General features: G+C 38.7%; 1 protein-coding gene and 1 long non-coding RNA gene across 2 annotated transcripts in view; both read left to right on the forward strand.

Moving 5' to 3' along the window:
• Positions 1-3,245: 3,245 nt before the first annotated feature.
• On the forward strand, positions 3,246-3,483 carry LOC106728269. The gene is made up of 3 exons (XR_001364549.1): positions 3,246-3,336; positions 3,373-3,385; positions 3,419-3,483. It is a non-coding gene; the product is annotated as an uncharacterized LOC106728269 (long non-coding RNA).
• A 1,142-nt stretch (positions 3,484-4,625) lies between these two features.
• Positions 4,626-14,172, forward strand: part of KIAA1107 (KIAA1107 ortholog) — a 90,609-nt gene continuing 81,062 nt past the window's right edge. Inside the window, exons 1-2 of the mRNA XM_014550050.1 lie at positions 4,626-4,646; positions 6,199-6,396. Of these exons, the coding sequence (XP_014405536.1) occupies positions 4,636-4,646; positions 6,199-6,396 (209 nt within the window). The 5' untranslated portion in view covers positions 4,626-4,635. The remainder of the gene's footprint in view (positions 4,647-6,198; positions 6,397-14,172) is intronic.

The following is a 14,172-nucleotide window of genomic DNA, read 5'->3' on the forward strand; positions in this document are numbered from 1 at the left end:
AATTACAAAAAAACTTCACATGCTCACCCATCCTACTTAAATGCTAATATTCTTTGAGCACAGCAATATCATTGATTTATTTTATAAATATTAATGAAGTAGCTAGCACCTACCTGGCTCTGTAGGAGCAAGCTCCTTTAGAATCAAAGATTAATAAGACATGGCTTTGGTGTTTGTGTTTACACTCTAGTGAGAGAGAGAATAACCAAACAAAAGTGATGTTGGGACCCAAGTGAGTTGTGGAAAGCTTTATAAGGTAACATCTGAATGATCTCTGGGGTTGATTAAAATTGATTAGGTAGAGCTTAGTAAGGGAGAAATCAGAAGGTATTTAAACAAGGGGAATGGAGATTTGAGAGAGTTTGATACAGTCTGGGAAAGCAAGTTGTATTAGATTCTTCTAAACAGCAAGGAACAGAAATACCTCTGGGTTACCTGAGGCATTAGGATATATGGAGAAGTAAGGAAAAACAGGAAACGGTTTCAACATTAAAAAGCCATATCTGAGATCTGATGTAGAATTGGAAAGTTGCTGGGGATATAACAGCAACTGTGAAATGGACCATTATTCAGGACAATGGTAGTAAAAATACGTAATACTTCTTGCCATCCTACTATTAGCTAGACCAGGGGTGGGCAAACTTTTTGACTCGAGGGCCACAATGGGTTCTTAAACTGGACCGGAGGGCCGGAACAAAAGCATGGATGGAGTGTTTGTGTGAACTAATATAAATTCAAAGTAAACATCATTACATAAAAGGGTACGGTCTTTTTTTTTTTTTAGTTTTATTCATTTCAAACGGGCCGGATCTGGCCCGCGGGCCGTAGTTTGCCCACGGCTGAGCTAGACCCTGGGCTGACATGTAATGGTTTATTTACTCCTCTGTAAGGTAAATATTGTTATTATTCCCATTTAACATACAAGGAAACTGAGCGTTAGAGGACAAGCAGTGGAGTTGGAAGAAGAATGTTGGCAATCTGGCTCTGGAGATATTAGAGTGACTTGCCCAAGGTGACATGACTAGAATTTGAACCCGGTCTGCCTTCTCTAGTTATATACTAGTAAACTGATCTTCTAGTAACTTTGTTCCTTCATCTTTGCTTCTCGCACACATTTCTTTTTCTTACTCCACTTTGGGTCAGCTTTGCAACACTTAGAGTGTGATCAGTTGGTCCCTGTTTACTATAGAATGTTTCTGCCAGAATTTACTTATTTAACTACCATATTGGCTGATGGCTAACCTTGTCTCAGTCTGTTGCCCATTTAGATGTATCAGGGTCATGTGGTACTAAGGAGGGCCATCCTATATAATAAAAGCCTAATATGCTAAGTGTCCAACTGATCAACCAGTCGCTATGACACGCACTGACCACCAGGGGGCAGATGCTCCAACTGGTAGGTTAGCTTGCTGCTGGTGTCCAGCTGATTGGGACTGGATGAGATGGGCCAGACACACCCTGGAGCCCTCCCATGGTCCCTTCCCGGCCCCGATTGTGCACCAGTGGGGTCCCTCGGCCTGGCCTGTGCCCTCTCTCAATCCAGGACCCCCTTGGGGGATGTCAGAGAGCCAGTTTTGGCCCGATCCCTGCAGGCCAGGCTGAGGTACCTCACCAGTGCACAAATTTGTGCACCAGGCCTCTAGTATATAAATAATAAACGAATTTTGTAGCTTTATTTGAGAGGGGATTGTGGGTTTGGCAGGCAGAGTGACAGTAGATGAGGGTAAATAGATAAAGTGACACTAAGTCATAGAGGCCTTTTTTCAGTAAAAAGTTTGGAATGTATCTGGAGGCAGTGAAAAGCCATTGGGGGCTTTTTTTTTTTTTTACATCCAGTATTATTTTATACTAGAGGCCCGGTGCACAAAATTCATGCACTTGGGGAGGGCCCTCAGCCTTGCCTGCACCCTCTCACAGTCTGGGAGCCCTCGGGGGATATCCAACTGACAGCTTAGGCCCACTCCCCATGGGCATCCTTAGTGCTGCCGCAGAGGTGGGAAAGGCTCCTGCCACCGCTGCTGCGCTTGCCAGCCGTGAGCCCAGCTTCTGTGGGAGCACACTGACCACCAGGGGGCAGCTTCTGCATTGAACCTCTGCCCCCTGGTGGTCCGTGCGCATCATAGCAACTGGTCATTCCACTGTTCGGTTGATTTGCATATTAGCCTTTTATTATATAGGATTAGTTTCAGGTCTACCCATTGTTTTTTTGTTGTTTTTTTTAAATAAAGGATCAACATATTTAGGTTTTTAATTGAGGAAAGAGAAATTGAAACAAGGAAACCAGCCAGGAGATTTTGTAATAGTTGGAGATACATAATGGTGGGGTAAATAGAAAAGGTGAAAGGGATTCATATGGCAACTGATGAGCTTGGTGACCAATTACATGTGGAGGAACAGGGAGAGGAAAACATAGAAGGTGGTGCCAAATCTTAGGACATTTGAAAGGGAGGAACATGTGAATGTTCAGAAGCCATATCAAAGAGACCATTGGAAATATGTCTGGAGTATAGTAGGGAAGTTGGAAGAGCAGATTTAGATTAAAGGTTGGTGGCCAAACCAAATAATGGAGAGATCCTACCTTATTCCCTTCACCTTCTATATCCAGTCACCAACTATTGCCAGTTTTATTACTTAAATATATTTTAATTCTATCCTTATTCTCTGTCACCATTCATTTTCTCCTGGCATAATTCCTTTACATCATTCATCTGTGTGGTATAGTAGTCTTCATTCTCATGTTCCCCTAATTCCTCTTCTACACAGCTAACAGATGATATTTTGAAAAATAAATTTATTAATGTTTCGAACCATTTGGTGATTCTCCTTCAACTGTAAGATAGAATTTAGCTCTTTGCCTCTTTGTTTAAAAATATACTTTTATTGATTTCAGAGAGGAAGGGAGAGGGAGATAGAAACATCAGTAATGAGAGAGAATCATTGATCAACTGCTTCCTGCAGGCCCCACACTGGGGATCAAGCCCACAACCCGGGCATGTGCCCTGACTGGTAATCGAACCATGATTTCCTGGCTCATAGGTTGACGCTCAACCACTGAGCCAGACTTTTTGCCTCTTATTCATCTTTATCCCTACAGCTTCATCTTCCACTTATCATCTCAATACTCTGCTGACCAATTAGTAGCTCTACACTCATATATATATATATCAGGAACTCCTTTCTACCTTGCTTTGTTTCTCTGACCAACTGCTGGTGTCCAACCCCAGCAGGTCCAGGGGTCCCCAAAGGTGTGGACGGAGTCGGCGAAGAAGGAATGACATGGAGGCAGCGTTCAGTTGATCAGCATAGCAAGGTTCTCCTGCCAGATTCTGTAGCCATGTTTCTCTGGCTAGGTTCTCCAGCCAGGTTCTCCAGGTTCTCTAGCCAGGTTCTCCAGGTTCTCTAGCCAGGTACTATCCAGGTTCTCCTGCCATGCTCTGTCTAGGTTCTCCAGCCAAGATCTGCAGCCAGGTTCTGTCCAGGATCCCTTGCCATGTTCTGTCTCTAGGTTCTGTGTCTAGGTTCTGTCTCTTGTTGTCTTGTTACATCTGTATTTATACCAGTTGATTTTAATCCTGTCAATTTCTATTCCAAAGGTTAGGGCGTTGTTTCTTATCTCCATTCCAGGGAGTAAAGATTATGTAGCTTAAGGAAGGGAGAGGGAGATAGAAACATCAGTAATGAGAGAGAATCATTGATCAACTGCTTCCTGCAGGCCCCACACTGGGGATCAAGCCCACAACCCGGGCATGTGCCCTGACTGGTAATCGAACCATGATTTCCTGGCTCATAGGTTGACGCTCAACCACTGAGCCAGACTTTTTGCCTCTTATTCATCTTTATCCCTACAGCTTCATCTTCCACTTATCATCTCAATACTCTGCTGACCAATTTGTAGCTCTACACTCATATATATATATATCAGAAACTCCTTTCTACCTTGCTTTGTTTCTCTGACCAACTCTTATTCAATCTTTAAAATCCCAATTTGGTTCGGATCGGCTCCCGGCAACCAACTCTTATTCAATCTTTAAAATCCCAATTTGGTTTTCATGTCCTCTATAAGGTCTTCTCTTATGTCTGCCTCTGAACAAAATTTACTTATTTGTGCTATTGAATATATCATGCTCTTCAATTTTCAGGCATGCCCTCCCTATTATTATTCTATATACTCTTGAGGGCAGATATTATGTTTTAGGCATCTTTATGTCCCCAGTGCTTAGTACATAGTACTTGTTCAATAAATTTTTAGTGATAATTAGGTTTAATCAGCAGTCTAAAATGCTTTAGATAGGTTAATATAGTAGTTGTTGGTAGAGAAATGATGTGGAAAGAAGCTGGGCCTTGACATCATTGAGCCTTTGCTCTACCTGTCCTTCTTTTAGATCTTACTATTATATGAGCCATTAAACCTCTCTTAAGAGGTCTGAGACAGATATTGTTACTTGTAACTGATACAAGTGGTTTTATAAAATAAAAAGCACTATATTTTCACATTAACAATTTTTTTAACACATTAACTTTTTTAAATTTTTCAAATACTCATGAGCATCTATTATGTTCAAAACAGATTCTCTAGTGAAGGTTATATGGCTACCAACTGCAATGCTTCCTTATTCACTTGGCAAGAAGTGGGGGATGGAAAGAAGGTGGGTGGGAAGAATGAACAAATTACTTGTACAACTTGAATTTGTATTAATTTTTGAGAAATCAATACATTTTTGCATAAATTTAAAAATCAACTATGAAAATAAATTATTGATGAAAATGTTGACTAAAATGCATCTGTTTGCTCGTCATTCCCAAGGTTCTAAAAGCTTTGCTCTGAAGCATTTGTCTTGTTTAGGATAAAATACAACAAAATTTAACAGCAGATATTGAGCTCTTAGTATATACTGAAGATACACAGTTTTTGCCTTTGGGGAGTTCATTGTCTAATAGGGAGAAAAACACATAAAAATGATGATGCAATGACAGAAGTACTGTAATAGAGGTATGTACTGAGTGCGATGGGAACAGAAAAAGAGCCATTAACTTGGTCTTAGGGGAGTGTGTTAATGGCAACATTCTAAGCTTTCACTGTAATGGATATCTTTATCCATTACTTGGACTCCTATAGAGAACTGGTGTGATTGCCAATTATACACTGCAAATACAAGTCCTCTGAGAATACATATCTTGTTGATGATAATGTTATAATAATATGAAGTAAAATATATACTTACCATAGAGACAAAGATTATATTATCACAGTTTCTATTATGATGCTGATTTCTGTTCTTCCATCACCTTACTACACATATTAATCAGTGGGCTATGTCTGTACATTAATAATAGAATTTGAATGTATTTAAAATCATTTTAATAATAGATTAGAGCATGGTTAGTTGTGTTTGTTATGGGGGAGGTGGTGGAAAAGGGCTTAAATGTCACATTCTTGAAGCCAAGAGTGCATTTTAGACTTGGTATTTAACAATGGTCAGAACAAAGTATACCAGTTTCTAGTCTGTTATCTATTGTTATATCTGCTTTGCTGGTGTTGTTGACTATTTACTTTTTTGACTTCAATTTTAGTAAGATTAAAAAAAATTGATTCTGCACAATGTCAACTATATTATTACTTTGTTTTTCTCAAAATAAATCTAAAATAGAAAATCAACATAAATAGCAGGAGATAAATTTTACTATTTTTTAAAATATATTTTATTGATTTTTTACAGAGAGGAAGGGAGAGGGATAGAGAGTTAGAAACATCGATGAGAGTGAAACATCTATCAGCTGCCTCCTACACACCTCCCGCTGGGAATGTGCCCGCAACCAAGGTACATGCCCTTGACCGGAATCGAACCTGGGACCTTTCAGTCCGCAGGTTGACGCTCTATCCACTGAGCCAAACCAGTCAGGGCTAAATTTTACTATTATTAAAAGGAATAAAAAAATACTTTTTGAAAAAGTAGTTTTACTCTTTTAGTGAAATTACTTTGGTTTTCACGTGTAACTTTTAGAAAATTAGATTCATAGCCAATATTAAATAGTGTTCTTTGAAATGAACTAAAAACAAACTCATTTTTATATTAACATATTTATTTTATGTTACCTCTGTATTTATTTTGTTTTTGTTATTTTTAAAACTTTATAAAAATGGGTATATTATATATTTGTGTCACTAATTAAACTATTGTTTCTTTCTATTCCTGACAGGCTCCTAAGGGAAGAAATCCATACAGATGTTACTTTCTCTATAGGTTGTACTTTGTTCAAAGCACACAGAGCAGTCCTTTTTGCAAGGGTTCCTGACTTCTATTTTCATAGTATTGGACAGACATCAAATAATTTAACAAGTCATGAGCCTATTGCTGTGGAGAACTTTGAAGCTTCAGAATTTAGAACATTTTTACAGTAAGTGCTTTCTTTATCTTTTTCTCTCTTATATTTAAGTCTAATATGTAATCATTTTTTAAAACATGTATATGTTATTTCATATATTTTTATAAACTTCTAAGAAAAATCCATTCATTTAAATTCCAAGTTAACTTAGTATTAGTAGAGGCTAAGTATTAGTATTAGAGTATTAGGAGACTTAGTATTGGTAGAGGCTACATACTAACTTGAGTTTGATCCTGAGAGAAGAAATGAGTAGTGAGCTATCTGTTAATTTGAATGAATTACTCTATGCCAGAATTTCTCAACAGTAGCACTGTTGACATTTTGAGTTAGATAATTCTTTGTTGTAAGGGCTGTGCTGTGCATTTTAGGATATTTAGCAGCATCCCTAGCCTGTAGCCACTAGATACCAGTAGCACTTCCCTCCACATTCTTCCCAGAGCTCCTCCCCCACAAGTTGTGACAACCAAAATGTCTCCAGAACTTGCCAAAAGTCCACTGGGGTAAATTTGCCCTCTATTGAAAACCATTGCTATACTGATTTCTATATTATTGATATGTAAAGCTTTAAGTAAATTATGTGTGTTTATAAAAATATGAGATCATAAATTTTATTCTCTTGACTTGTATGTGGTCAACATTTTTGAAAATAGAACTTCCATTGAACTTGTGTTTGGTGAACTTAGAGAATTGTCATTATTAAATAATGGGATAAAGTACTTTATATTAATCCCCATTTCTAATTGAATAGAATTCAGTTTTAATGCTTTGCTGTTATCTGTGCAAATGTATAATTATTTGACACTAATTTTTGCTAAATGTATCTGGGGGAAAGTACTTTCTAATGTATTTACTCAAAATTATATCTCTTTTTAAAGAACCTATTTAAATGACTTTAGAGAGGTCTTAAATACCTTAGTGCATTGATTTTCAACCTTTTCTATCTCATGGCACACATAAACTAATTACTACAATACTATAGCACACAGATTTTTAAAAATATTTTTTGCCAATCTGACAAAAATCAGTATAATTTTGATTTATTCACATACCTATTGTTATGTTGGCTGTTGTCATTTTTTTAATTTGACAATCTAAGGAAAAAGAGGCCAGTGCCCCTGACTAAATAGTCAGGTATTACATGTTTTAAAAATTCTTACAGCACACCGGTTGAAAATTGCTGTATTAGTGTTTAAGAACATGGACTCTAGGACTAAAAAGCCTAGGATCAAATTCCCTGCTCTGCCATTTGGTAGCTGTGTGCCTCAAACTTAACCCCTATGTGCCTGGAATTTCCTCAAATGTAAGATGCCTGGCATACAATCTATAATAATAGAAACAATATGCTAATTAGATCAGGCATCCTTCCAGACGTCGTTCCCGATGGCCTTCTGGACATAGCTGCAGCAGCGGAGGCCGAGGCTGTGGCGGGCAGGGGCCGAGGCAGAGGCGGCAGCCATCATGGCGCGGGCTGAGCCCCTTGCACGAATTTCGTGCATTGGCCTCTAGTAAGCATTATAAAAATCGTTAACTACGTTTTTTATGTTTATAAATCTTGAGTTGTTTATTTGTATTTCATTTCAGTAATTTAAATACTGCCATCCCATAATTTCTTCCCTTTCTCTAATATATGGAAGTTAGTATCATTCTAATAATATTTTAGTGGTTTTCTGTCCTACCATCCCTCACATACACTTACTTAGTAGATATTTATTATGCCCTATTTTGGGCAAAGCTGTGTGTGAAGGGCTAGGTATGTACTGGCTAGTGGTATTTTATTTCAGTGATTGATAATAAGTGTGAAGAAGGGGAAAAATTTCTCTTTCCCTCCTCTGGTTCTTTTGCTGGCCAAATAATCAAATCAACAGGAGGAAGATTGTCAAGAGTAAATAAATTTAATCTCATGCAAATGGGAACGCCACATATCTGAGATGAGCAGAGATAAAAAAGGGGATTGAAGTATAAGACATTCTGATCTAGGGATGAGGTATTGCCTCTTGGGGGCCTCAAAGTGTCATTACTGGATGATAAGAAGAGCAGATGTTTAAATTGAAGTTTGCACTACCATACAGGTGGGTCAAAAGGTTATTGCTGATAATCTCTTATTATGGGCAAGGCTCCTAATTCAAGTTCTTCTAGGTAGTTAAAGGGAGGGGCAGAAGTTTCTCTTGAGCCTGAAGTTAAAATTGCCTTTAGTTCAAAATAATCTGCATATAACTGAGGCACATCTTGGGGTGGCTTGTTCTGAATACCCACATAAGTAAATGTGGAACTAAATTTTGGAGCCAATATTGGCAATTATGTCATTATATAGTACCACAGATTTGTTAATTACCAGGTTTTTAAAAAATATTTATGTATTTATTTTTGAAGATTTAATTTTCATGAATTGGGCAGCATCCTATCTAGCAACTAGAAGGGCACTTCAAAAACATCTTTATTGAGATAAAATTCACATATCATAAATATAATTCACCCATTTAAAGTGTATAATTCAATAGTCATAGTATTTCTACAGTTGTGCAGCCATGATCATAATTTAATTTTAGAGCATTATCAATATCCTAATAAGAAACCCCACACCCATAATCTGTCATTCCATTCCCTCAACACCCTGCCCTAGGCAGCATTAATCTACTGTCTGTGTCTATTGATTTGCCTGTTCTGAACTTTTCACGTAAATGGAATTAGACAATTTGTAGTCTTTTGTGACTGACATTTTACTAAGCATGATGTTTTCAAGGTTCATCCATGTTGCTCTATGTATCAGCACTTCATTTTTTTTATTGCTAAATGATGTTTCATCATATGGCTGTACCTCATTTTTTTTTTATTTCATCAGTTGATGGACATTTATGTTGTTTCCACTTTTGAGCTATGTGACTCATGGTGCTAGGGACATTCATATGCAAATTTTTGTGGGAACCTGTGTTTTCATTTCTCTTGGATATGTACCTAGGATTGGAACTGCTGAGTTTATATAATAACTAGTGGCCCAGTGCATGAAATTTGTGCACATTAAAAGGGAATTAATTAGAGGAAATATTTTAATATTGTGGGTATCTGGCTCCCTCCTCCCTCCTGTCAGAGTCTGGGCCAGCATCAAGTCCCCTCCGGCGCCCGTGGGGACCCAGTGTCAAGTCCCGCCGGCACTGTGAGACCGCGGGGATGCAGCATCAAGTCCCCTCCGGCACCCATGGGGACCCAGTGTCAAGTCCCGCCGGCACTGTGAGACCTAGAGTTAAGTCCTCGCCCACCCGTGCATGCCTTGCCCCGCACACAGCCCCACCCACCCGCACGCACCTCACTGAGCATGCAGCCCCGCCCACCCATGCACGCCTCGAAATTGCTCGAGACCCAAACTCGCCGGCGCACACAGCCTCCTGGTGATCGGTCGTTACTGCGTGAGGCTGTCACGACCACAGGCTTTTTTAATATAGGATTCTATGTTTAATTTTTTGAACTGGTGGACTCTTTTTCTAACAAGGCTACCATTTTACATTCCTACCAGCAGTGTATGAGGGTTTTAGTTTCTCCACATCCTTATAACTCTAATTATTACCTTCTGTCTTTTTTTTTATTATAGCCATCCTAGTGAATATGAAGTGGTATCTTGTGGTTTTCATTTGTAGTGGAGTGAATGTTGGAGTTTCTCAAGATTGTTCTAAGAATATATGTAGTATGGGTAACTATGGATAGTGCAGATTTTTGAAGAAACTGAATTTGTGAGGTATCTTAACTATATGTTTGAGATGTCAGTTTTAGGGAAGACATGCACTTCTGCTGTTTACATAGTGACTTGGACATATCCATAGAAAACTTGACTTTTGGCTTTTGGCAAGTATAATTGGTGGCCTTCTTTATTCTATACTGGAGGCCCGGTGCACGAAATTTGTGCGGGGGACGGGGGGGTTGTCCCTCAACCCGGCCTGCATCCTCTTCAATCTGGGACTCTCGGGGGATGTCTGACTGCTGGTTTAGGACAGCAGGAATCGGGCCTAAATCGGCAGTCGGACATCCCTCTCACAATCCGGGACTGCTGGCTTCTAACCACTCACCTGCCTGCCTGATTGCCCCTAACCACTTCTGCCTGCCAACCTGATTGCCCCCAGCTGCCTTCCCTTGCCAGCCATCTTGTGGCAGCGTGAGGACCTGATCGCCCCCAACTGCCTTCCCTTGCCAGCCATCTTGTGGCAGCGTGAGGGCATCGCGCGAGGGTGTGAGGACAACCTAGGCTTTTATTAGTATAGATAAGAGTCCAACTTCATTCTTTTGTGTGTGATATCTAGTTATTCCAGGACCATTTTTGAAGAGACTGTTCTTTCCCCATAGGATTGCCTGTACATCCTTGTTGAAAATCCATTGCCCATTGCTATGGACTGAATTGTTTTACCCCCAAATTTATATTTAGAAGTCATAACTTCCAGTATGATGATATTCAGGGACTATATTTTGTGCCTTTGGGAGGTAATTAGATTTAAATGAGGACATGAGGGTGGGACCCTCATGATGGGAATGGTGCCCTTGTTAAAAGATATACCAGAGAGTCTGCCTGTCTCTGCTGTGTGGGGACACAGCGAGAAGGTGACTAACTACAAGCTATGAAGAGAGTTCTCACCAGAACCCAACCATGGTGGCACCCTGATCTTGGACCTCCAGCTTTCAGAATTGTGAGAAATAAGTTTCTGTTAGTTAAGCCGCTAGTCTATGATAGTTTGTTATGGCAGTCTAAGCTGACACATAAACGTTAGGGTTTATTTCTGGTCTCTCCGTTCTGTTTCATTGGTCTGTATGTCTGTCCTAAATGCCAGTGCCAGTTATCAGTTTGACTTTTATGAGAACTCAGATTTTTCTGTTTTTATGTCCTGGATCCTAGGTGTTTTTTAGATGCTAGGCTTTTGGCTGTTTGCTGACATACTTCTTGCCTATAATCAAAATCATGTTGATTTTAGTGTAGAAAATTACTTTTGAGTGATTAAATTTTAAGTATATTTGTGTGATTTGGCTTATTTTTCTTCATTTTATGCTCCAGCCATTGCTTGAATGGCCTATTTCTTTATTTCAGAGTTTCTTATATGAAGCTCCTACAAGCATAAATGGAAAATTGCCTAACCTTAGCTTCCCCCCATGTGTAAGAACAGTGACATATAATTTAAACAGAGACTGTAAGAGAAATTTAGAAAATCATTGTTATCTTCCAGTATAGATCATAGGCTCATCATTGAGTTTCAACTATCAATTTTAAATGTATATATATTTTTTTCTCTAGTAGGTGATATAGTGGCATTGTTGTAAGAGCAGGCTTTGTAGTCAAGCCAGGTCCACCACTTGTAACTATGAATTTGAACTGATCAATTATCATTAGTTTCCTCACCTGAAAAAAATGATTATCACAATACCCACTTCAGAGTGTTGTTGTGAGGGTTAAATGAGATGCTCATAAAGCACTTAGCACAGTGACCTGCCATATGGTAAGCACTAAATACATTTTAGTAAATGTTATTCATAGTAGTTGGTCCCATGAAATTACACATTTCTTTAGGTATTGAGTGTATGTTTATAAGAAGATGCTTGGTATAGACCAAATTTTTATTTATTAGAGAAAAGGAGAAATTCCATCAATGTTATCCTTTATTTGTTATCATTAAAAATGATAGAATTGAGGTCTGTGGAGGTCCCAACCTGTTTGTGGTTTGGGTTGCTATCTACCTTTTAAGGCAAAGTAGAGGGTTTGTCTTCTGGGAAGACAAAGTCCTCTTTTCCTCTGAAAAAACCTCCTCCATAGTTGACTTTGGCATCTTACAGGAATGAGAGGGCAGGGATTGAGGCTTCCTGAGTCTGGCTTTCAGTTGAGATAGACAGTGGTTATAACCAGAAAGTCCAGAGTAGGGTGTAGGTACCTCAAGAACTTGTCAGTTAACCCAAGCTGTGCTTTATGACAGTAATAGAAGTGAATTCCTCAATAATGGAATAATAATACAGTTAAAAAATAAATAAGTAAAACTGATAGAAAAAAGAGAATGAGAGACAGCTTGGTAGAGTGGAGGAAGCACTGGACTTGACAACAAGACAGAGATCTATCTGCCATCTGGCTGTGCATTATCTTATGATTTCTGTTAGCTTGGTGTTTGTTTGTTTTCATATTTAGACCAGGAGTTTGGAATAAATGGCTTTGTGCTTCACAGTCCTCTCTTTTAAGCACTAAGTCACATTCTATTTTGTATTAGTTTAGTCATGTATGTCTGTTGTTATATAAGCTCCTTGAGATTAGATCATCTCATTGATGTGAACATCCCCAGGGGTACCTCATGTATTCTCTTACATATAGAAAGTGTTTGTTATGTGCCCTCTCCCATTTTTTAGCACTTTGCATTGAAACTTCTCTACATTAACATAAAGCATAAGTAGAAGGTTATAATGTGAAATATGAGGTTAAATTATTTTGTTTAGTAAAAATCCTGATAAAAAGATTTTTGAGTTTTTACTTTGTGAAATTTACTTCTTATAAGTGTCTTCAATGCACATTCTTTCTCTTTAAATAACCAATAAAATTTTTGAAATATTCTGTTATGTTGCTACTTAATATAGAGTACTTTGGTGTATACTTGAGTTAGAGTTGGAAATACCATTTTTGAAAAGTTGTTTTTTACACAGTGACTTCAAATATGGATCAAATGATTGTTAGTGGAAAGTCGTGTTTGCTTTATGATCTCATGATTAAAATTTAACTCAGGGTTATAAAAATCTTTGATTTCCCAACAAGACTTCCCATGTCATAGTTGTGAGAGTGTATGTTTGTATGTGTGCATGTGTGTGTAAAGGAAAGAAAAGAGGGAAGATCTTTGAATTTTCAGTTTAACATCAATAACTGGGAAATGCTAGGATAAAGTGTCAATAAGGTAAACATATAGAACAACACAAAACCAAGGATTCCATTTCCCCTGCAGCTTTCTTGGTGGTGGCTGTTTTCTCTACTACGTCCTTTATACTGACTAGTAGGGCTGGAAGTGGGTGGGATAGGTATACTCTTGTATTAATTATACTTAACTATATTTTCTGTGTTCTTGATGCTTTGGCATTTGGGGCTCTACTGACCCTGATGAAGTAGGGCCCCACGGTTAGCTAATTCCTGTAAGCATGCCTTTGATAAGTAAACCAACCAGTCCAGAGTTCCTTCAGGCACCCATGTCCTTTATCTGGTTCTTACACTCCAGAAAGCAATACTCCTCTGCTCTAATCTTTCCAGGGCTAGATACCAGACAACTAAAGACCACCTATGTAGCCCAGAGTCCCTAGCCCTCTGCTACCAGGGCCGGGGATCGAACCTATAACCAAGTTATGTGCCCTTGACCAGGAATCAAACCAGAGACCCTTTGGTCCACGGGCTGATGTTCTAATGGAGTTCTAAAACTCCAATTCTAATAATTCATTAACCCCACCAGGACCTGCAGTTATTCTTACAAAATTTGATTGTTTCTTATCTGCTTATGTTTTCATTTCCATCCTTACTCTGCTTACATTCCTTTCTGTCATTGTGTCACTTCCTTTATATACAGCCTCTATTCCCTCCTCCCCTCTGAATTTGTCTTATTTGCATGTCAAAACTCCAAACCTTAAGTGCAGCCCTTTGACTACTCTATTCCTGCATCTATACAGTCAAATAAGACAGGAGAAAAACACATGCTAGTCAGTCTCACATTTGCATGTAACTCCAAACCTTAAGTGCAGCCCTTTGACTACTCTATTCCTGCATCTATACAGTCAAATAAGACAGGAGAAAAACACATCATG

Source organism: Myotis brandtii, unplaced genomic scaffold, assembly GCF_000412655.1.
Source record: "Myotis brandtii unplaced genomic scaffold, ASM41265v1 scaffold58, whole genome shotgun sequence".
Classification (NCBI taxonomy): Eukaryota; Metazoa; Chordata; class Mammalia; order Chiroptera; family Vespertilionidae; genus Myotis; species Myotis brandtii.